This window comes from Gymnoscopelus microlampas, assembly GCF_963454915.1.
Source record: "Gymnoscopelus microlampas genome assembly, chromosome: 9".
In the NCBI taxonomy this organism is placed as follows: domain Eukaryota; kingdom Metazoa; phylum Chordata; class Actinopteri; order Myctophiformes; family Myctophidae; genus Gymnoscopelus; species Gymnoscopelus microlampas.
Window position 1 is genome coordinate 52,189,739 of NC_139946.1, and position 25,311 is coordinate 52,215,049.

Below are 25,311 nucleotides of genomic sequence, written 5' to 3' on the forward strand. Positions count from 1 at the left end.
AAATATGGTGCTTTTACTCCACTGCAATTATTTGAAAACGTGCTAGTTACTTTTTACAGTTACAGATTTTGATTATTATTTCAAAAACATACATTAACTACTTCAACACTTAATATACTTCGGAAGCTCACAACACGTTGCGACACGTTGTGAGCTTGTAGATTGTCTATTTTCAAGAGATTTTTATACATTTTGAAAACTTGTGAAATGGGACATTCTGCCTATAACGAGTACTTTTACTTTTAGAACTTTGAGTATATTTTGATGCCAACACTTTTGTACTTTTAACTCAAGTTCATACTTTTACTTGTAACAGAGTACTTCTACCTTGTGGTATTAATACTACTTAGGTAAAAAAAATGTGAGTACTTCTTCCAGCACTGCTTATGGGTCCGTTTGGTTCCATTGGTACACTCTCTGAGTTAAATGAACACTCGGTTGTTTTTTTTACAGTTGCACCATCTGTGGCAGATGTTGTGGTTTAACCCCTGGACACCAGGGAGAATCAGGATGACATCTTCACTGTGTCTAATGGAGGGAGCAGCTGGCCTCGGGACACGCAACGTCCAGCTCCCACTGACCACCACAGGTTCAACCACCACCCACTCAGCCAGAGGACGCTTAACCCAATGTTCTCACACTTCTTCGTGTCTAGGACCCCCAAATTGATAGGTATATACAGTTTATATATGGCCGCAGTCCCCCCCATCTAAAAAATGTTTTGTGCCAGGGACCCCCAGAAGAGAAAACTTGTGTTTAAAAAAAAGAATAGCAGATGTACAAGCTTGCAGCACGGGACAAAGTGATGCGCTGTGAGCTTGTATATCAGCTATTTTTGAGAACCGCTGTTCTAAACCACTGTTCTAAATCCTAAGAGTTTTCTGAAAAAACGTTTTATGCCATATATATATATATATAGCTCAGATCTGAAATGACACAGATGCTTTCCCGGTTTTAATAAGTCAAAAGCTGCTGTAGTGGAAATGGAAATGTGACATTTCCTAGAAGAATTCACACCATTAAGCCTTTCAGTAGATGTATTCGATACAACAGATGACAATCACATAATTAGAAAAAAATGTAAAAGTGATGAAAGAAGATGGAGGAAGGAAAGGTGGATATTAGGGTCCGGCTGCCTTGGAAGGCAACGGTAGTCTTGACAGCGATCTGAAAGTTGCTGGAGCTTAGATACAGAACAAGGATACATACACATTGTGATGATATTTCTGAGGACTGACACTCCTCTGTCTGGCCAAAAGGATGCGTTCTCAGCACCTGAGAATGGAAGGTCTCTTCTGCCTGACACTGAAATGTGCTGCTCCACGCTCAGCGACTGAGATTAGATGGACTTAGATGGACTCTGACCGACTATGAAAATGTGTTCCATTCTCAGGGACTGAAAATGTGAGGCCTGTACTGCTATACGCAGAGGCCATAGTCATGGCCTTTAGCCAGAATACTGACGCCTGATAACGAGACACATTCTCCATGCGTTAATTAAACCTTGGAACCTGTCGTCTTGCTGTCTGGGTCTGATCGCGTGCCTATACAGAGGAATAGCTGCTTAACCTTGCAGTATGATCCTGCTGCTTGCTTAGGGATAGCTGCTTAATAACTACACACCAAGGGTCTATTAAACTCACAAGACAAAATGATCAGCCTCATTTACTTCACTTGCTAGGACACTTCATTCCGACACATCAGCAAACAGTCATACATGAAAACAACTGAATAAGTTGAATGATAAATCAATAATAAAAAAGGAATCTGAATTCAATTATATTTCTGTTACAGATGCAATCTGTAACTTTTATGTCCTACACAGGATTCAAACCAGGTTCATCAGAGGAGACCAAACATCTTCTGACAAACCAAGATGGAACGCCTCCTTGGCCAGTGGAAGAAATTAGCTTATGAGCCTCAGGGAGTACTAGCTGTAAAGCACGTGTCCTCCTCGACACGACGACACCAGGGTCTACATTTAAGACCATAAGAGTAGGAAGACCACCTCCAACCACGGCAGAGTGTATTACATATACTCTACCATACAGATGTGCTAGTTAACATTACACAGATGTATACTAGTTATATTGTATTAACATACTCTACCATACAGATGTACTAGTTAACATTAAACAGATCTATACTAGTTATATTGTATTAACATACTCTACCATACAGATTGGTTAAAATTGTATTCATTCATTCATGTTCAGTAATGCAGCTTTAACTGTAAGAGATGGATGGCTCTCTTATAGTAATCCTATGCATGTGTTTTATAAATAGTTCTAGCATAATCTGTTACCACTGGAGACCAAACATCCTTTCAAACTGAACTGCCTCCATCCTGCAGTCATATTCACTTGTGCAGCCAGCCAGTGACATAATTCGACAAGTCACCAATGTTGGCATTTCACTAAACTCTGAATGCATCTGATTGATTGATGTATTGATTGATTGATTGATTGAATACTGTATTAACAGTTTGCAAAGACATGCACAGGGAAGTACAGTTAAATACAAGGTATTTTAAGAGGATTTTAAACCCAAGAAAGCACTATGGCTTGTTTCTCTAGTCTGGACCATAGACTGTCTGGACATTTGTCCAACATAGTAACAGAGTAAATGTACTCAGTTACTTCACACCACTGGACAAATGGACTGTTTGTATTTTCTGTGCTGTGCTATGGTGCTGTGTGCATAAAGCACCACCTTGTGGTCAAAGTGGAGTAGCACAACAACAACACTATAGCGAGGCGGCGTTATTATGAATCCCACGCCGCGTCCTGGATTTAGACCCGCCTTACGTGTCTGATTGGCTCCCCGGCAGGCATAGTTTTTACTGAGGTTAGGGTTAGGGTTAGGGTTAGGTTTAGGCATAGTCTTACTGAGGTTAGGGTTAGGGTTAGGGTTAGGTTTAGGCATAGTTTTACTGAGGTTAGGGTTAGGGTTAAGGTTAGGTATAGGCATAGTAGCAAAAACGAGAACTGTCAATCACAGCGACTACTGACCAATCACAGCGCCCGCTCAGCGGGTTTGCCACGACGCGGTGTGGGAATCATAATAACGCAGCGAGGCGAGCTTCCAACACTTCCGTATACAGTTTCAGGACCCTAGTTTCCGCGCCACAGCGCCACCTGGCTTCCGGGAGGACGAACGAGGACCGCGGTTCCAGGACACAAGATGGACGACGACGAGAGGACCCCCGTAAAAGAAGAACAAGAAGAGGAAGAAATAGAACACAAACGTAATGTTGTGAGTACTGGGATATATGAATAAAGTGTGCTTTGTTTAAAGTGTAAATGAGTTGTTGTGGTGTCTTGTGATTGGACAGGAGAGGTCATGTGAGTAGGAAACTATTAAACCTCTCTTCACCAGGCTTTCCGCAGCACCCGTGGGAAGCCTGGTTCCTAATTGGGAATCAACCAGTGTGATCCGGTTTAGAGCCCGCCTACCGTATCTGGTCATTTGCACGCGCACATACCTGCAAGAAACCATTTCCGTTTCCGGTATAGAACCCAGACCGGATCAGCAACTTGCAAAGCAACTTGATCCTCAATCTAGTAAACTACTATTTTAGGATGGCCGTTATTCTCAAACCCCCCAAACCAGGACCCAGCTCTGCAGAGAGAACTGCACTCTGAGCCTATAGGATCATAGGACAGTATGTACAGGTTATGGCTTGGCAGCTTTTTTAGGTGTTCATGCACATATACGTGCACGCAGTGGTGGAAGAAGTACTTAGATATTTTTTACTTTAGTAAAAGTAGCAATACCACAATATAAAAATACTCTGTGGCAATTAAAAGGCCCGTGTTCAAAAGTATTGGCATCAGAATAAACTTAAAGTACCAAAAGTGAAAGTACTAAAATGTTTGAAACTAACCTTAGTATAAAATAGGGCTAAAGTGGTTAATGTATGTTTTATAATATAATAATTTATATCTGCAAAGTAATTAGTAACTAAAGTTTTCAAATAATTGTAGTGGAGTAAAAGTACACTATTTGCCTCTGAGATGTAGTGGAGTAGAAGTAAAAGTACTGCAAATCGGAAATACTCCAGTAAAGTAAAAAAGACCTCAAAATTGTACTTAAGTACAATACTTGATATACTTATTACCTTCCACCACTGTGTGCATGTGTAGGCTTAGGCTGTCACAATCATTACATGCGCCTAATTATTAGAGATAATCGCAATATTATTTTTTCATAATCATCATAACCATTATTACCATGTTAGAAATGTTCATATATTTTCCGAAAATGTTTCCACAATTTATGTTTATTTATTTTTAAGTATGAAGCAATTATATGTGTTATTTGTCAAATCTGACCTGTGCAACTTTTGTTTATGAAGCCTGAAACAGAAATGTCATTTTTATTCATAATGTTCCAATAATGTTCAACGACAGAAACACAGTTACATGTTAATTTCAATTATTTGAGTGACAATTAATCATCAAGTAAACTTCTGTAATGGTGACAGCCCTAATGAAGTGGTTTCATGATATGGACTCAGATTTAGGGGCAGAAGATTCTAAATGTTGTTGGTGCAGTATACTTGTCCTATAGGCTAGGGCTGGGCAATATGGACACAAATACATTATTGATGTCGATATTGTGACAATAACAATATTATAATGGAAAATGTTATATCATCACAATACCATATTATTAGTGGTATGGTATTGTGATATATATATATACATTTTTCAAAAATAATAGATCTACAGCTATTTGAATTATTATTGAACGTTTTTTAAATGTTTTAAAAGTGGGCTATAAAAGAATTAATGCTTGGAAAAGATAACACTTATGCCCTATCACAATATTATTATATAAAAAATCCCAGAAAAGATCTAGTCTCATATCACGATATCGATATAAACATCGATATATAGCCCAGGCCTAATTTATGTCTGTGTCTGTGATATGACCTCAAAATGTTCAGTTTGACCAGATAGCCTCTCTCTCTTGTTCCAGATGCACATAACAATCCAAAGAGGGAGATCCTTGCCTGAATTGCAGAGATGCACCTCGTGCTGCAAGGACTATCACTGCCCGTTCTGTAGCTCAACACTGTTCCACCCAACAAAGTTGGGCAAAGTCAGAACACATTTAGAGACCCATTTCAACCGGGCCGTTTTCCATGAAGGTAAAGTTTGCAAACATACTGTAGTACCTCTGGAAATGCAAATGGTCATGTGTGTGCATTAAAAGCAGCCTGAATATTATGAATATTATGCTCCTCTTGGTACTCCAACACCTCAGTGTCACTGAAGAGTGAAGACTAAGCTTCAAACCTCCCAAAACAAATTGATTTGACTACTTCTCGGACTGGGGCCCATGACCCACCTCTCTCCCACTCACTTTGCCAGCCTAGGCTGGCTCAGGGTGGAAGACAGTGTTAAACTAAAAATGGGACTGGTCTTCAAAATTGTAAATGCAGATTTGCCCGAAATGCCCCCTATATGCATATCTGTATAAATACCTCGAAAATGTTAGTGACACCCACAGTCACGAAACTAGAGGGAGCGTAAACAACAATCTGTTACCACCCACCCATAAAACAAACAAAACAAAAAAAACAGGCAAATTCTCCTTCTATAGCACAGCCATCAAGGTACTGTAAGTAATTGTCTAACCTCATCCCTCAAAAAATGCAGTTCGCTGGGCTCATTCAAAACAGCCCTAAAAACTCATCTTTCTGGAGGCCAAAAGAGGACCTAGTACCAGTTTCCCTGTAGACAGACGACCCCCCTCCCCTTTTTTTTGGGTATATATATATTTTTTTTTTCATGCTTTTTTTTGTACATAGTGGTATTTTTTCTCTGTATTTTTTTTAACTGTTTGGTTGCTACTAATATATGTCTATGCAATTAATTCAAGGACCCCAACGGAAACAAGTCCGCAAGGGCTTTTTTGGTCGGACCTTTTAGACAAAAGTATTATAAATGTAACTGTTGTTTTACATTCTTTTGCCTATTAAAAAATTCAATCAATCAATCAATGGTCAATTCAATTTAAGTAATCAAAACAAGTCCCTCAGTTTTCTTCGGCGGCCTTAGCTTAGTGGGTAGAGAGGCCTTCTGGGGATCAGAATGTCTGAGCAGGACGCACTTAACGCTTAACAACCCCCCCCCCATTCTCAGCTAAACCACCTGAGCAACCATCTGCTGGGTGAGGCAGTAAAAGTAATTTCCTCTCCCTCAGGGACCGGAAAATGCTTCCCCCTTTTCCCCCTTTCCCCTGATTTGTTTGAGGCGTCCAGATACATACAATACATTCAGATTTAGGGTATTCATAATGTACACTTTCAAATAATGTTATGATCATAAAGTAGTAATAATACTTGCATGTTCTTGTGTTTTTATAGGTTACACCATTCACAGATGTGGTTTAGGTTGCCGACCACAGTGGCATCACCACTGTGTCCACTGCCAGTCAATGATATTACGTAGACTGGACTTCATCAAACACCTGTCTGTGTGCAAGAGGAAGAGGAACAAGCATCCTGCCATAACCTCAACCACCCCAGCACCACCGACAACGACACCCACCCTCCTAACTACCACAACCACTGCCATACCAGAACCAACATCCACCACCGCAGCACCAACAACTCCTACCGTCTCAACTCCAACCATCACCACCATCGTTACAGCTCCACCAACTCCCACTACTCCAGGTCCAACAACTCTGACCATCCCAGCTCCAACAACCCTCGCTGAGCCAACCACCCCAACTGGACATATGCAATGGGTCTGTGTGAAGTCGTTACTACATACATTTTTTTTTTAAATATATATTTTTTAATAATATTCTATTGATAAATATGAAAAGAAAATGTAGTACACGGTATGCTCTGCAGAGCAGTGTTACCTTTTTCTCCTTTATTCTAAGACAATCCACACATCATAGTTTAATCATTAAACTATGATGTGTGGATTGTCTTAGAATAAAGGAGAAAAAGGTAATGCATATAGAAAGGACACATTTGGGATTTTTGATAGTTACTATGTATGGCCATTCTGTCATGTAGGCCTACTGTCTATATGAACAGGTTTTATGGACAAAGATTGAGCTACTACTGAAGATTCACAATGTATCTTGGTGCAGTACTAGCTTAGGACTAATTTATGTCTGATATGATCTCAAAATGTTCAGTTTGACCAATTGGGCTCTCTGTTGTTCCAGATGCACATAACAATCCAAAAAGGGAGATCCTTGCCTGAATTGAAGAGATGCACCACATGCTGCAAGGACTACCACTGCCCGTTCTGTAGCTCAACACTGTTCCACCCAACAAAGCTGGCCAGAGTCAGAATCCATTTACAGACCCATTTCAACCGGGCCGTTTTCCATGAAGGTACATTTTTGCAAATGTTCTCTTGGCAAATGCAAATGGGGTTAGAATAGACCTCATTGGCTAAACGTGCTTATAAACATAGTCTGATTCATCATTCTTCTCAGCTGAATTTGCTCGTTGGTACAGACAAAACTCATGTCAGCACTGAGACATGTGTATGCGGCTGGAAACATCCGTAACGTTATTTCAATGGCTTATTCTTTATGCAAAATAATTTACAATAGTAAAGCACTAAACGACAAAAGAGGCATGTTCAACAATGCACGTTTTTGAACTAAGAGGCTTAACTGGGATTCATCATTAATACACATGTGTATGCATATGCACACAAATCAAGGCTGTATACGTTTCATGCATCTGATGTTGGTCTTTACATAAGATACCGTAGTAGGAACAGGGCTACGTTTCTAGATGCATTAACAGAAGCCTGAATGGTATGATCAATTCCATTGAACAATGAAAAAAAAAAAAACGAAAATCCCTTTGACTGGATTTAAGTGACCAGATACTTGATTACCAGATTTTGGGTGTTCATAATTTACACTTTCACATAATATGATTACAAAATAATAAATACTACACTTTTATATGTTCTTATGTTTTAGGTTACACCATTCACAGATGTGGTTTAGGTTGCCGAGCGCAGTGGCATCACCACTGCATCTACTGCTTGTCAACACTGTCACGTAGACTGGACTTCGTGAAGCACCTGTCTCTGTGCAAGAAGAAGCACCCTGCCATCATCCCCACCATCCCAGCTCCAGCATCTCTCACTTCTTCAGCTCCATCATCATCCCTCTCTAGTGGACACATGCAAAGACTCTGTGTGAAGCCGGCACTACATAAGAAATGTCCCTTATGTCACGGACTCACAAACAAAAAAACCTTTAGAAGGCACTTCAACAGGAAGCACACGGGCAAACAGAAGGACATAACGGCAAGTTCCAGCCTGCAGAGTGAATGTATGTATGTCCTCTTTCCAACCCTTCATTTATCTGTTTGATATCTAGTGACAAAGGCTGTAGCATATGATGTATGACAGGTTGGAATAAACTTACTGACTTACTTACTATAGACCAATTATTTGTTTACTAACATTGAGCCTGGACGCACAGGTGATTGTTTCACGCAATCAATTCCCAACCTGTTTCGGGGTGCACTGGTTTCAGCACACCCCAACCCCCTCTTGTGTGTGTTGGCTAGTGAGACGCGTCCTAACGAGACCTGATATAATGGGTTTCGTTGCGCGCATACTGGCTGCACGCAGCCAGTATGACGTCGTCTGTTAAGGGGTCTATAAGTCAGGAAAGGCAAGTATTTCAACAAGGCAATCCAAAGTGCTTTACTTAAAACATTAAGCATTACAACATTAAGACACATAGCAAGAGTGTGCAAAAGAATTATAAAAGAACCCCAAAAAAATAAAAAATATAAATAAATCAGAAAACGAGAATAAAATGACAGTTTTTTTTTACAGTTACATTACAAGTAAGTACTTGGACAGAAAGCAGTGTTTGGGTGTAATACTGCGGTCATCCACTTCGGTAGGTGGCGCTGATGTGAGAAACTAGGGCATGCGGTTCGTCCTGATAGCGCAGCCTCCTCTACTGTTTAAACATGGCGGTGTTTGGAATTTGAACCTCTATGTGTTGAACTTGACAGAAGATCACGTTTAACAGAACAGCAAAACAACACAACATCCAACCTAAACTCTCTCCTTTTGTTACCAGTAAGTAAATGGAGAATATATTGTGCTCGTCTGCCTCGTCATTAGTCATGGTTCACATGACGCTCGTCTGTCACAAGCGTCACGGCGCTACTTGTTCATGTTTTTTTTTAAAAACATTTTACATTTACAACCCGTACATCTAGATAAACGTTCAGATTTCAAATATAAAATGCTGACCCCACGGCCACGGATGTTACAAGTTAAAGCGCCAGGGTCTAAGTACCCGTATCTTCCGTATTGTTCAATAAAAAGCATTTTAATCCGATCTGCGGCCATTTCCCTTTTTTTCTTAATCCTTTCTTATAATGTATCAGAGTGCAATACACTGCTTTACCGATAGGGGCGCGTAGTTTAAGGAGAATATTCGGAGAAAATGGTCGGTGATCGGATTAAAATCGGATTAAGTAAATGCTCAAGTAAAGCAAAAAAAATACCTCAACATTTTACTTAAGTATAGCACTTGAGTAATTGTACTTAGTTACTTTACACCACTGGGTATCACTGGGTCAACATTGGGATTATTTGAATGATATTTATTATGTTTTTAATGAGGAATGTGGTAGGAGAGCTACTTTTGTGTTTTTCTCCCTTATAATAACAATATAAACATAATATATATAACTTCAATCAATTCAGTTCACTGCTATTGTCTTATTTACCTTAATTAGAGTGAACGGAAATACATTTTCAGCAGTGGTGTAATTTAAAGTAACTAAGTACATTTACTGTGTGTGTGTGTGTGTGTGTGTGTGTGTGTGTGTGTGTGTGTGTGTGTGTGTTTGTATTACTATACTTGCGAAGACCAAGTATAGTAGAATTTGAAGAAATATACATTGTGAGGACCGTTTTTCTGGTCCTCACAAGACAAATGGTTGTTTTATAGTTAAAAACATTTTTTTTAGAGATACGTTTACAATTAGAAAAACATTCAGGTCAGGATTAGACATTTAGGTGTCTTAGAGGTTAGGTTTAGGGATTGGAATTAGAGTTAAACATGATTTATACTTATACATATACGCCAGTGTCATGCACCGAAAAATAGCTTATAGATCTGCTGTTTTTTCGGCTTTAGGCTTACGGTTAAAAATGGCAATTATTTTTAAATGGCATTCATAACATTGCTGTCCTAAAGTGTTGATGTCCTCACAAGTATAGTAATACAAACGTGTGTGTGTGTGTGTGTGTGTGTGTGTGTGTGTTGCAGCGGACATGTCCAGGTTGGCGGTGGTGTGTGGAGGATCCAGAGGCATTGGAAAAGCCATCTCAGTGTTACTGGCACAGAAGGGCTGTAGGGTGGCTGTTGTGTCCAGGAACCAGGACACGGCCTCCGACACTGTAGCCTCTCTTCATGGAGGTACAGTACAACATTGGTTCTCAAAGTGGGGTCCGGGGACCCCCAGGGGTCCTTGAGGGAGTTCCAGGGGGTCCCCAGCTAAATGATGGACAGGAACCAAATGGACCCTTATGGGTCTGTAACTCTGAGAGTGTACAAATGGAACCAAATGGACCCTTATGGGTCTGTAACTCTGAGAGTGTACAAATGGAACCAAATGGACCCTAACGGGTCCATTTGGTTCCCTTTGTACACTCTCAGAGTTAAATTAACATAGATTTTACAATATGAATTGGGGTCCCAGAGACATACATGCCATTAAATGGGGGTCCGTTGCCCTAATGCATGTCAAACTGGGGGTCCTTGAAATTAAAATGGTTGAGCCGTAAAAATCTAATATTAGAGGGCCGTAAAAATCTTCTATTATGGGGGTCCCTGGCTTATCTTTTCAAATGGGGATCCGCGGTCTAATAAGTGTCTATTTGGGGGTCCTTGGCACGAAAAAGTTTGGGAACCACTGCAGTACAACACCATGTCAAACATCTCATTATTATTATGATACTTTTGGGTCTTTTGTGCCTTTATTTCTGGCACACAGTAGAGAGAGAGACAGGAAACGGGGAGAGAGACGCAGGGAGTGACACGCAGCAAAGGGTCGTCGAGCTCGGGAATCGAACATCGAGCATTAGAGCCTATATGTTTCAAATGTTTGTATTGTGAAGCACAGGATAAAGAAATACATTTCAGTTCAAACACGTATGGAATGCTTCCCTATTTTCCAAAAACAAACAGACAGGTACAATAAAAAAGTCAAATTGTACATATGGATTGGATTGCATTAGAGGAGCCTATATGTAGTATGTGCTTTAACCACTAGGCCAGCGGCGCACTATTATTATAATATTTTGCATAGACTATGATGCACATGTATGTAATCTTAGAACTGGTCAGTGTGCTGTTATATCCACAATATATTCAATTGTCGAGAACAAGCTTACGGAAAGTAATCCTAATGACCACACTGATATTTATTTAATCCTGTTTCAGCAGCACAAGAGCGTGGATGTACGCTCAAGGCTGGTTGAAAAGGCTAGAATAAAGATTCAAGGCTTGGACAATGATGTCACTGTAGGGCTGGGCATTATGACTTCAAATCAATATCACCATTATTTCAGCCTTTTACCTCGAATAAGATTAATGAACGATTATAAAACAATATTGGGAAAACAACCTCTCCACTCACAACGAGCTTCTATCGGCTATTCTCACTATTTTTGCACACCGCAAAATGTATATGTATTCGGCCGTGGACCCCCATCTAAAAATATTTTGTTCCAGGCACCCCCCCCCCCAGAAGCAAAGATTTGAGTTACAAATGTTTGCTTTAACCCATTAAGACCTGGAACTTTGTCATTTTTAGATTTGAGCTAAAACATTGTTTTACACTTTGGGCTATTCAAAAATAGCAGATATACAAGCTCATAGCGCGGCACCGAGTGCCGCACTATGAGCTTGTAGATCTGTTATTTTTGAAAAATCGTGAAAATGTGTGCAAATCTTTGAATATATATATATTTTTAAAGCGAACATTTTTAACTCAAATCGTTGCTTCTGGGGGGTCCCTGGAACAAAATATTTTGATGGGGGTCCGCGGCCAAATATATATAATTTTGGGGGTCCTTGACATGAAAAAGATGGAACACCACTGATATAGAAACAAACGTTTTTCAGAAAACTGTCGAGATTTAGGAGACATGTAGAATCGGCTACTTGATTTAGGTGTCTTTGACATGAAAAAGGTTTGAGAGCCACTGTACTAATAGACTGCTCTGCTCCCACAGCCAACCACACAGCGTTCACCTGTGACGTGTCCAAGGAGCAGGAGGTGCAGAAGACGTTTGAGTCCATAAACAAGACCTGTGGAAACATCACGTACCTCGTCAACGCAGCCGGCATCAACAGGTGTGTGTTGTTGGGGACGGATGCACTGGGTTGTGCTGTATTATGTAGACGCGTGGTGATGATGACGTAGAACATTGGTTCTCAAAGTGGGGTCCGGGGTACTTGAGGGGGTTCCAGGGGGTCCCCAGCTAAATGATGGATAGGAACCAAATGGACACTTATGGGTCTGTAACTCTGAGAGTGTACAAATGGAACCCGTTAGGGTCCATTTGGTTCCATTTGTACACTCTCAGAGTTAAATTAACATTGATTTTACAATATGAATTGGGGTCCCAGAGATATAAATGCCATTAAATGGGGGTCTGTAGCCTAATGCATGTCAAACCGGGGGTCCTTGAAATTAAAATGGATTAGAATCACTGCTAGAGAGCCGTAAAAATCTTCTCTTATGGGGGTCCCTGGCATATCTTTTCAAATGGGGGTCCGCGGGCTAATAAGTGTCAATTTGGGGGTCCTTGACATAAAAAAGTTTGAGAACCACTGATGCAGAACAACTATACAGAGCGAAACATCTATTTAAAATGTACAATTAAGGCATTTAGCAGACATTCTTATCCAGAGCGACTTACCAACTTACCAACCTACTCAGGCTGCGACACCCCCAAAATAATCATATTTTAATTGGGGGACCCCCCCCCACCCTGACAAGCACTTGTAATGTAGGAGTTGAGGCATTCAATTTAGTTTGACTCGGTTCCACAGATAAATAAGATCTACAATCTCTTACAAGATCTACAAGTTCACAACACCTCGCGTTGTGAGCTTGTAGATCTGCTATTTTCACAATTTTGGCCTCTTATATTATTTGACAATTTGGCCAGTGTTTGACCAGGTTTTATAGTAGTTTGTTGATTACTTTTGATACACTAATGGTCTTTTTTTTCCTCTTATGTTTTGAGGTATTAAAAAGGTCTCAAAAGTCCTTAAATTGTCACTTCACTGTCATCTGGGGACCCCTCCAAAACCCTGGGGGTCCCGACCCAATAGTATACCAATAGTATACTGTATGTCCAAACCTATTGAAAGAATGTAAACATTGAAAGACTAAATGACACACAGAATCATACTAAGTATTCATCAAGTGACACTTTTCTGTTGTAAATGTATAATTTTTTGTCATGTGACACTTGTATATAAACTAGCCTTAACCCATTAAGACCTGGAACGCATCTGTGTCACTTTTTGATTTGAGCTAAAAAGCATTATTTTACACTTTGGCTTTTCAAAAATAGCAGATATACAAGCTCATAGCGCGGCACCGAGTGCCGCACTATGAGCTTGTAGATCTGCTATTTTTGAAAAATCGTGAAAATGTGTGCAAATCTTTGAATATATATTTTTTAAAGCGAACATTTGTAACTCAAATCTTTGCTTCTGGGGGGTCCCTGGAACAACATATTATGAGATGGGGGTACATGGCCAAATACATATACATTTTGGGGTCCTTGACATGAAAAGGTTTGAGAACCACTGACATTTGTAGAATCGGCCTCAGGTCTTAAGGTTGAGGGTTGAGATTTCAGTGAATGTTGGTTGTGAGTCCGCTGATATGTAAATGTGTTTGTGTGTGTGTTCAGAGATGGTCTTCTACTGAGGACGTCACCAGAGGACATGGTGTCTGTGCTTCACACCAACCTGCTGGGGACCATGTTGACCTGCAAGGCAGCGCTGCGTGGCATGCTGCAGAGTACCCAGCACCCTGCCATCGTCAACATAGGTGACACCTCTGTCCTCACTATGTACTGTAGTAGCATCAGCACGTTCTCAACTTAGCCACTAGAGGGCAGTGTGTGTCAATGTTTCTGTCTCCATAATTACTTGTATATTGTCACTGTCGGAAGAAACCTTGAATGTTCAAAACTGTTACTTTTCAGGAAATGTGGAAAAAAGAACCTGTGTTACAATGGATCCAATGTCATTTAGATGTAATTTAGTTTCAAGCACTTGGTAATACTTTTCATTGGTTTAATATTTGTAAAACCAGCAGACCACTTTCACTTAAAATATAGACAGGACACACTTTCTACACCATAACGTGCACCATAGACACACTGGGAGGCTAAGTGGACCCAGAGCTTTGATGGAATGCATTAAAGTCTATGAAAAAACACCATTTGTTTAATGGTTTCAACCCTTGTCAGATAATCGGTTAAGGAAGATAAAAGAGGACATTTTATTGAGGCAGTATGGGCTGTCACTGCGTTAATTGTTTGACAGTTTGTTACTATTATTGCCAGTCTCGCGATGACAGCCCATACTTAATGCACAGTCAGAAACGCACTTTATTCTCTTTAGATACCTCAATAAAATTGTGTGCCCAAGTAATTACTTTATGAATTAAAAATGAAGAGATCAGAAAACAGAGTTACATGTCCTCCTTTTATATTCCTGAACCAATGTTGTAACAAAGGTCACAATCAATGAAAAATAATGTATATTCATAAGCTGAGCCCCTTCCTTATTTACATGGGTAATGTAGTTTGTGTCTTGTCATGGTGTGTGTACTGTAGGTTCTCTGGTGCATGATGGGTAATGTAGTTTGTGTCTTGTCATGGTGTGTGTACTGTAGGTTCTCTGGTGCATGATGGGTAATGTAGTTTGTGTCTTGTCATGTAGGTTCTGTGGTGGGCCTGAAGGGCAGTGCGGGTCAGTGTGTGTACAGTGCCAGTAAAGCGGGCCTGGAGGGCTTTACTCGCTCCCTGGCCAAAGAGGTGGCCTCACGCAACATCCGGGTCAACCTGCTGGCTCCCGGTAGGACTTCCTTCCTGCCTTCCTAGAATCTTCTTTTTCTCTCCATTTCACACACACCTCTTCTTTGCTTTTTTTTTGGTTTGTGGTCACGCTACATTGGCTCGGTCCCATCTAACCCACTCGTCTATGGCTTTCCCCAAACATATCATCGTGGTGCTGTGCCAGAATCTCAGCCCTACAAATCGCTTCGCACATCAGTGGCGAAATCTTTCATTTTATTTAAACGGAGCAAATTCTAACCGTCAGCATTTGTTCATTTGAGCACAGGAGACAAAAAAAAAGCTGTGTTCTCGTGGGTCTAGTGCATGTTTGACAAAAAACATAATATTGTAATATTGCCACTAAATATTCAGATTGTAGTCTGTGGCAGCTCTATCACATCTGCTGCAGTCTTGACTCTACAGATAGTTTTTTGTTAGTGTTATTTATTTGCACAAAGGGCAACAAAGAAACTGGTGGGGGGAGTGTAGCGCCCAGGATCACTTAGAAAATTGGCACCGGGTGAAAAAAGGGTTACAAAATCGTGGGATAAAAATGTAAAAGAAAAGAAAAATAGTGTGTGTAGAGTGGAAGAGTAAATTTGTGTGTCCACCGTGTCTCCCTAACCCTGCAGGGTTCATCCACACGGACATGACAGCGGAGGTGGACGAGGAGCAGAGGGCGCGGGCCATCCCCCTGGGGAGATTCGGCGAGCCGGAGGAGGTGGCCCAGGCCGCCGTCTTCCTCCTGGAGTCTCCCTACATCACAGGACAGGTGCTGGTGGTGGATGGAGGTCTGCATCTGGCCATGTAGAGACACCGAGGGGCCTTGAAGCTACGTGGCCCCCCATTGCTGGCCCAGCTGAACGCTTCTTCCATTATGGAGCCAGAGGGTCGTGGTCCTTTGTGTGTGTTTCGGCCAGTGGAAGACGCCGGCGCTCAAGGGCCAGAAGACACGACACAGTTTCCGGGTCGACGTCAGTCAGGTGGTCCCTCCCCGGTTGCTCGCGGATCACTGAGGCGCGAGGAGGGCGTCTGAACCAATGTGTTTGGACTCCGGGACACGAGTCTGTCTGTTTCAAGTGCAGTTCAAGTGCTTCATTTCTTACTGCTGTAAATAAGCTCTAGTCTCTCACAACTAAGTGGAAACACGCTGTGTCTCTTTGTGTTCCGAGCACGCGGCCCGTCTGCTAGGCCAAGCGTGTATTTATGTACTGTTTTAAAATTCTCTCATGTCACGACTCCCCCAACACGATCAGCGCTGACGGAAATATAGCAAATGGCACATTCGGTAGATTTGTCTTCCCGGTTCAGCCAGAAAAAATGATATTATCCCATTAAGACCTGTAACATCTGCAACAAATGTCCAGTTTGCTAATTCACAACTACTAGGCTACTTTTGTATTTGAAACTTTAAATTTCTCTAAATATTATAAACTTTCAGGACAGTACAAAGTACAAATATCATTTATGAAAAGGCTACTATAGGCTACAGTGAAGTCGGACTGAATAATGACTGAAACGTTTTTTTTCCTTTTTTTACTCTCTTTGTGTGGGCATTATCTGGCACAGTAGTTGTGAATTAGCAAACTGGACATTTAGACTGAATGTTTCCTTTATCCTCATCTTGCGCTAATGCACGCAACTGTTTTACCAGGTTTTATTGTTGTTGTTTCTCATAAGCGTGCATCCGTTGTCCGTCAACAACACAGTAGTCTGTGCCTTGACTTCAGTGCGCTGACTCTCTCCCCCCCCCCCTCCCTTGTGCTTCAACATCCCAGGAAAAGGCCGTTCGCGGCCCGGACAGAGGGAGCCAGGGAGACATTAGACTGCAGCTGGAGGGAATTAAAGGTGGTTGGGGGGGGGGGGTATTTTTAGCTCTGAGAATGTTTGGAGTGTCCGCTTACGGTTGGGCTGGAGGCGACCGTCATATGAGATTTAATCACTTTCTCATTTTGGGCATGTCATTTATGGGCAAAAATGTTACATTTGGCAAAAAAAAGTTTAAAACATTTCAAAAAGCGTTCTGAATATGTTGCTCACATGGAGTGACTCTTCCTTCAGTTGAAATTCACGAACCAAGCAGAGAAATCCGGGTTCAGGGACTTGAAAGAGTCAAATGGCCTTCAGAAAATCTCATGTATTCCAAATACCCAGCCATAGATCGGTCCCACCCGCGCACGCTTAGTAGAGTGCGCAGCATAAAAGTGCTCCACGCTGCGTCTGTACCAATAATTAATTCGTAAGACTTGGAGTCAGATATTGTCCTCTAGTTTCATATCCATTTGAAAGTTCTTCCAGAAAACGTGTGTTTAGTAAAATATCTCCACTTTTCCACGAGATTCACACGGACGTCATTCTCTGCCAGCGACGAGGTGGGACCTGTAATGACTGCTGGACTGAACATATAAAACTTCCTTTGGAAACAGTTGATGTTTGGGAAGCACAAACGAAGGGGGCAACACAATAGACAGGTGTGTTGTGATGGGTGCGGGGTAATGAATCACACCACCTGCCAATTGTGTGCCCCAAACATTTGTGCTTCCCAAAGGAAGTTTAGATATATTCAGTCCTGCACTCATTCCGGGCCCCTCGCCCGGACAGAAAGTCGTCCGTGTGCAGCTCGTGGAAAAGTGGAGATATTTGACTAAACACACGTTTTCTGGCAGAACTTTCAAATGGATATGAAACTAGAGCACAATATCTGACTCCAAGTCTTAGGAATTCATTATTGGGTGAGTACACACGCAGCGCGGATCACTTTTTTGCCGCGCAGATCACTCTACTAACCGTGGGCGGGTGGGACCGATCTAAGGCTGTGTATTTGGAATACATGAAATGTATGTACGATCACAGACATTCTAGGGCTTACGGGTGCAACAGTTAAGTGAGTTGATTTAATGATGTAATCTGTTATAAAAAATATTTGATAATAATAATTAAAAAAGAGATGCGTTTTAAGCTTGTAGATCATTTTGGTCATTTTCTGTGTTTTTGCACTACGTTGTATACATATAAAATGGGGCTTAAATGGTTAATCGGGGGCCTATTACACGATAGGAGAATTAAATAAGCCTGGATTTAAGTCAAATCCAGGTTTGACAAAGTCTGATCCGTACAGCCTGGTTTATTCCGTTCCATGAACGCCAAGCCAGGCTGAAAAGGAGCGACTTTGTCGAGCTAGACCTTGTCAAGCCAGGCTGTGTCGAGCCAGGATGGAAACAAGTTAACAACAACACTACACACACACTGACTACAAAACTGAAAAACTTTAATAAAAACGATATGCAAGTATAATCAATCAATCAATTCTTCAGCGGTGGTCTCTTCATGTGGTAGTTTAGTAATGAATGGCTCAAGCTGCTCTCAGAGACCCTTTTATGCCAGGTGAGTACAGGTGATGGCCCACCCCTGGCACTCCTGGTACCCCATGAAGACAAAGGCATACATTTGCATCACTATATAGGCGAGGGTCGTATGGGCGTAACGTTGTATGGACGTCTTTTTTATGTGTTTTTGCAACTAGTGAGGTCCGACTCGGACGGCGTCTGCACGGCGTATGGACGTAACGTTATATGGACGTCATATGGTTGTGCGCACAGTGGGGCAGAGAAAAACTGTTTAGGTGGCTTTTCCCAACCTGTATGCCAAAAATAAAGTAATTACAGGTGCTGACAAAATCCACATCGATAAAAATATGCCATGAATAATTATTTTGTTGTCAGTGCCACTTAGAAAGGTGGCTGCTTTGGTGCAGGGGGTTGTTGCCCGGACTAGTAAACCGCGGGTCATGGGTGCGACTCCAGCTTGAGACGCTGCATTTCTCGGCCGTTACAATATATATATATGTATATGTAGGTACATATGTCCATCAGACATTTTTTATAATATAAAACAAATCTGTAACATATTATCAAACATCTAACAACAATATGAACTATAGTGTTAACAGAGTGACAATGACATATCACATCAGTCATTGTGAAACAATTATGATCCATGGTCACACTCTATTTCAGTAATATAATTAAATTGATTATATTTTATTGTATTTATTTCATTTTATTTGAATGCAGGGTCATTAAAATGAGTCCATATACAAATACGTGTGTTGAATTAACTTTGGAAAAACTTGAAGAACAAGGCACTGGATTAAAGGAGTACAATTCTAAAACTATTAAACATTTCAAAGATTCCTTTTCAGGCAAACATGTCCACAGTAAGATGAACATTTTAAAGTATGAATGGGGTTACTAGCAGTAAGTCTGTAGGATTAGTAGCCTGTACTCGTTTCCCTTTGCCGCATCCACAATGCATGGGGCGCTTAAAGTTAAATATCTCCCAAACTACAAATGATTTCAAATAAAAAAATCTCAAGCATGCATATCCACAGTAAGGTGGATTTTTTGAACTGTGAATGGAGTTTCTAGGTGAAAGTGTTTTTTTGAGGTCCCAACTTCTTCCATCGACCTCCATTATAAATCTCTGAACTTTTAAAGGAGTACAATTCTAAAACTATTAAACATTTCAAAGATTCCTTTTCAGGCAAACATGTCCACAGTAAGATGAACATTTTAAAGTATGAATGGGGTTACTAGCAGTAAGTATGTAGGATTAGTAGCCTGTACTCGTTTCCCTTTGCCGCATCCACAATGCATGGGGCGCTTAAAGTTAAATATCTCCCAAACTACAAATGATTTCAAAGAAAAAATATCAAGCATGCATGTCCACAGTAAGGTGGAATTTTTGAAATGTGGATGGAGTTTCTAGGTGAAAGTGTTTTTTTGTGTTTTTTTTAGGTCCCAAATTCTTCCATCGACCTCCATTATAAATCTCTGAACTTTTAAAGGAGTACAAATCTAAAACTATTAAACATTTCAAAGATTCCTTTTCAGGCAAACATGTCCACAGTAAGATGAACATTTTAAAGTATGAATGGGGTTACTAGCAGTAAGTATGTAGGATTAGTAGCCTGTACTCGTTTCCCTTTGCCGCATCCACAATGCATGGGACGCTTAAAGTTAAATATCTCCCAAACTACAAATGATTTCAAAGAAAAAAATCTCAAGCATGCATGTCCACAGTAAGGTGGAATGTTTGAAACGTGAATGGAGTTTCTAGGTGAAAGTGTTTTTTTGTGTTTTTTTTATGTCCCAAATTCTTCCATCGACCTCCATTATAAATCTCTGAACTTTTAAAGGAGTACAATTCTAAAACTATTAAACATTTCAAAGATTCCTTTTCAGGCAAACATGTCCACAGTAAGATGAACATTTTAAAGTATGAATGGGGTTACTAGCAGTAAGTATGTAGGATTAGTAGCCTGTACTCGTTTCCCTTTGCCGCATCCACAATGCATGGGGCGCTTAAAGTTAAATACCTCCCAAACTACAAATGATTTCAAAGAAAACATCTCAAGCATGCATGTCCACAGTAAGGTGGAATTTTTGAACTGTGAATGGAGTTTCTAGGTGAAAGTGTGTTTTTGTGTTTTTTTGATGTCCCAGGACATCAAAAAAACATAAGTCCAGAGCTCGATGAATGTTAGGGACCCAAAAAAAAGTCACTACAAAGTACTACCAATCAACTCTAAATTGCCTGAAACGTACTCCTAACAGGTTTTCGGGGGGACGATTTTGGCCTCCACACTTAGTGATTTTTTCGGATTTAACTTTCGTTTCGGTAAAATAAATTTTACCGAAACGAATCACTTAGTGATTTTTTCGGATTTAACTTTCGTTTCGGTAAAATACATTTTACCGAAACGAAAATTACCAATCAACTCTAAATTGCCTGAAACGTACTCCTAACAGGTTTTTTGGGGGACGATTTCGGCCTCCACACTTAGTGATTTTTTCGGATTTAACTTTCGTTTCGGTAGTGACCAACTTTCGTTTCGGTAGATGGTGAAAAAATAAATTTACTAAGTCCAGAGCTCGATGAATGTTAGGGACCCAAAAAAAAGTCACTACAAAGTACTACCAATCAACTCTAAATTGCCTGAAACGTACTCCTAACAGGTTTTCGGGGGGACGATTTTGGCCTCCACACTTAGTGATTTTTTCGGATTTAACTTTCGTTTCGGTAGTGACCAACTTTCGTTTCGGTAGATGGTGAAAAAATAAATGTACTAAGTCCAGAGCTCGATGAATGTTACGGACCAAAAAAAAAGTCGGTAGCACTTTACAATAATGACCCGTTATAAAGCATTTATAAACGTTTATAAGTAGTTTGTAGACTATTAACAAATCATTAACAACCTGTTTGTTGCAAATCATTTGTAAAGTATTAGTAAGTAGTGAACTATTCATGAATAAGCCATTTATATACATCTGTAAAAGATTATTAAATCATTTGTAACGACCCATTCTAAAGCATTTATAAACGTTTATAAGCAGTTTGTAGACTATTAACAAATCATTAACAACCTGTTTATTGACATTCGTAAATGATTACTAAAACCTTTATAACTACTGTTACAAATCATCTATAAAGGTATTAGTAACTATTCATGAATAAGCCATGTATAATACATCTGTAAATTATTATTAAATCATTTGTAACTGATGTTACTGTACATAATATATACAAGCTATTGGTAGCTTGTTCATGTTTAACATATGCTTTGTTAAACATTCCTAAAGTATCTATAAATCCTTAGTACATGTTATTATGTGCCCTATAGTAAAGTGAAGACAGTTCATCATTTACAACTGTCTGTTAATGTGTTTGTTCATGTTTAACATGCTTTGTAAAACATTCCTAAAATATCTATAAATCCTTTGTACATGTTATTATGTGCCCTACAGTAAAGTGAAGACAGTTCATCATTTATGACTGTCTGTTAATGTGGCCTTTCTCCTTACCTGTTGAAAACTACCTGGCTTTCATGAATGCAGACACCAAACAATTACTAGAATTATCATTCATGTTAAGCAAATGATGCGTAAGACATTCGTAAAGAGTATGTAAACCATTTGCAGACGTTATCATGAGCCTGAGCCTAGTTGCTTCTTTTGGACTCGTTTTCATAGACCTGTCCGCTTGTTTCTTTTGCAAAATCTGGCAACGAACTGATTACCTGCATTACACCTGCAGTAGCCTACTAGGGAGGAAGTGAACAGTGATGCAGTTGCAGACTGGACAGAAATATGTCTAATTCATGTTTTATGTGTTTTAACTGTCTTGTTGCAGGTGATCGAGGTAACATAAAATGGCTAATCTTACACACATGAAGTAGCATTATGACTAGGGGGTATTTTGATGGTGGCTGTTTGTATCCACAATGTTTGTTTTGATGTGTAGGCTAGTAATGTCCTCCATGCTTAGCAGTTTAGCTTAGCAGCTAAAGCTAACTTGCACTGGGAGGTGGTGACTGCAGAGGCTCCAAGCTGCTACTCTGTGATTCTGTTGTGATTAATTTCTTTGTTTAAATGTCAGTGTGTGTGCTGTGGCCAAGAGTTGCTACATTTTATATCTTAATAAATTGTTGTATACTTGTATACTATATAACGTTACTTTTGCCACTTTTTGATGTCACATGTTTTACTAATCACTGTTAAACATGAAATAATAATGCATAGTCTTCACTTTACAACAAGGCCCATGATAACGTTAGCAAATGGTCAACACACTCTTTACGAATGTCTTACGAATCATATATTAAACATGAAAGATAATTCTAGTAATTGTTTGGCATCTGAATTCATGAAAGCCAGGTAGTTTGCAACAGGTAAGGAGAAAGTCACATTAACAGACAGTTGTAAATGATGAACTGTCTTCACTTATAGGGCACATAACATGTACTAAGGATTTATAGATATTTTACTCTACTCAGAGTCATAAGTTTACAAAATGTACTAAAGTACAGTGAACGTCTGTGCGGTTTTTGTCTTAATCACTGAAAATAACGTACATGTAAACTGATACAAAACTGCTGTCATGTGCAGTTGGGGTGAAGAAACACAACCATTTCACTCCTAATAATACCTATTTGATTTGACATCCTGACTTGCTGCTGTAGCTGAGGCTTGAACCTGTTACCTGCGGCTCACTAGTCAGTGACTCTATCCATTCACCTACAGCTGTTTCCTTGGAATCTGTGGTTCTGAAACGTTTTGTTGTCAACCCCCCAAATTGACATGTATTTGGGCAGTGGACCCCAATGTGAAAAGATGTAGTGTCAGGGCCCCCCATGAAAAAGATTTATATTTATGCTGTAACACATTTTTTTAAAGTTATTTGTCTTGTTTGTTGTTCAAGTCAAAGCACCAGGAAGGCTGTACTTGTCAGCCATCTGTTAGCTCAATGGGTTGAGACGCAGTATTCATGATCCAGAGGCCATGAGTTCAAGTCCCATTGATGTCTTTCCTATGATTCTTTCCTTTGCAGACTGGCTTCCAGAAGATCAACTGAAAACTACCAGGAAGGCTATATTTGTCATCCAACTGTTAGCTCAATGGGTTGAGACGCAGTATACATGATCCAGAGGCCATGAGTTCAAATCCCATTGATGTCTTTCCTATGATTCTTTCCTTTGCAGACTGGCTTCCAGAAGATCAAGTGAAAACTACCAGGAAGGCTGTACTTGTCAGCCATCTGTTAGCTCAATGGGTTGAGACGCAGTATTCATGATCCAGAGGCCATGAGTTCAAATCCCATTGATGTCTTTCCTATGATTCTTTCCTTTGCAGACTGGCTTCCAGAAGATTAACTGAAAACTACCAGGAAGGCTGTACTTGTCAGCCATCTGTTAGCTCAATGGGTTGAGACGCAGTATACATGATCCAGAGGCCATGAGTTCAAATCCCACTGGTGTCTTTACTGTGATGCTTCCCTTTGCAGACTAACTTCTAGAAAAACAAGTTAAAACCACCAGGAAACCTGTAACTCTCAGCCAACAGCTTAGCTCAACTGGTAGAGCGTCTGTCCAATAACATGACTTGACTTGACTTGAGTGGGTTCGATTCCCACTCCGAGTCAGGTGTCCCCGGTAACTTGGGGCAACGGATAAATTGACTGATATCCTTCGTGATGCTTCCCTTTGCAGAATAACTTCTAGAAAAACAAGTTAAAACCACCAGGAAACCTGTAACTCTCAGCCAACAGCATAGCTCAACTGGTAGAGCGTCTGTCCAATAACAGAATCAGAATCAGAATCAGGTTTATTGTCACATCACAGGTTTACAAGGTAAAAAAGTGGGTGAAATCCGTTTTTGTACAACACTCCCATCGCAACGTTAAATTCCGTAGAAAGAAGAGTGGGGAGAGAGAAAAAGAAGAGGGGTAGGGGGTTAAGTGGGAAGGAGATCAACAGAGAACAATAGAAGGCCAAAAACTTGACTTGACTTGACTTGACATGACATGACTTGACATGACTTGACTTGACTTTAGTGGGTTCGATTCCCACTCGAGTCAAGTGTCCCCGGTAACTTGGGGCAAGGGATAAATTCACTGATATCCTTAGTGATGCTTCCCTTTGCAGAATAACTTCTAGAAAAACAAGTTAAAACCACCAGGAAACCTGTAACTCTCAGCCAACAGCATAGCTCAACTGGTAGAGCGTCTGTCCAATAACAGAATCAGAATCAGAATCAGAATCAGGTTTATTGTCACATCACAGGTTTACAAGGTAAAAAAGTGGGTGAAATCCGTTTTTGTACAACACTCCCATCGCAACGTTAAATTCCGTAGAAAGAAGAGTGGGGAGAGAGAAAAAGAAGAGGGGTAGGGGGTTAAGTGGGAAGGAGATCAACAGAGAACAATAGAAGGCCAAAAACTTGACTTGACTTGACTTGACATGACTTGACATGACTTGACTTGACTTTAGTGGGTTCGATTCCCACTCGAGTCAAGTGTCCCCGGTAACTTGGGGCAAGGGATAAATTCACTGATATCCTTAGTGATGCTTCCCTTTGCAGACTAACTTCTAGAAAACAAGTTAAAACCACCAGGAAACCTGTAACTCTCAGCCAACAGCATAGCTCGACTGGTAGAGCGTCTGTCCAATAACATGACTTGACTTGACTTGAGTGGGTTCGATTCCCACTCGAGTCAAGTGTCCCAGGTAACTTAAGTTACCGGGGACACTTGACTCGACAGTAAAGACACCAGTGGGATTTGAACTCATGGCCTCTGGATCATGTATACTGCGTCTCAACCCATTGAGCTAACAGTTGGATGACAAATA

At 40.4% G+C, this 25,311-nt stretch overlaps 1 protein-coding gene across 4 annotated transcripts; it reads left to right on the forward strand.

Annotated features, from left to right (window-relative positions):
* The first annotated feature begins 3,179 nt into the window (after nt 1-3,179).
* cbr4 (carbonyl reductase 4) lies at nt 3,180-18,240 on the forward strand. 4 transcript variants are annotated; one of them, XM_084066659.1, is made up of 10 exons: nt 3,180-3,255; nt 4,984-5,155; nt 6,377-6,762; nt 7,198-7,369; nt 7,975-8,331; nt 10,303-10,452; nt 12,273-12,393; nt 13,971-14,110; nt 15,010-15,144; nt 15,758-18,240. In XM_084066659.1, exons 1-10 carry the CDS (start codon nt 3,184-3,186, stop codon nt 15,934-15,936), a joined length of 1,884 nt encoding a protein of 627 aa, XP_083922785.1. In that variant the 5' UTR covers nt 3,180-3,183; the 3' UTR covers nt 15,937-18,240. The 4 variants fall into 4 exon arrangements, with proteins under 4 accessions (XP_083922785.1, XP_083922787.1, XP_083922786.1 ...); XM_084066660.1 differs by lacking the exon at nt 3,180-3,255 and adding an exon at nt 3,588-3,664; XM_084066661.1 differs by lacking the exon at nt 15,010-15,144.
* Nucleotides 18,241-25,311: the final 7,071 nt, after the last annotated feature.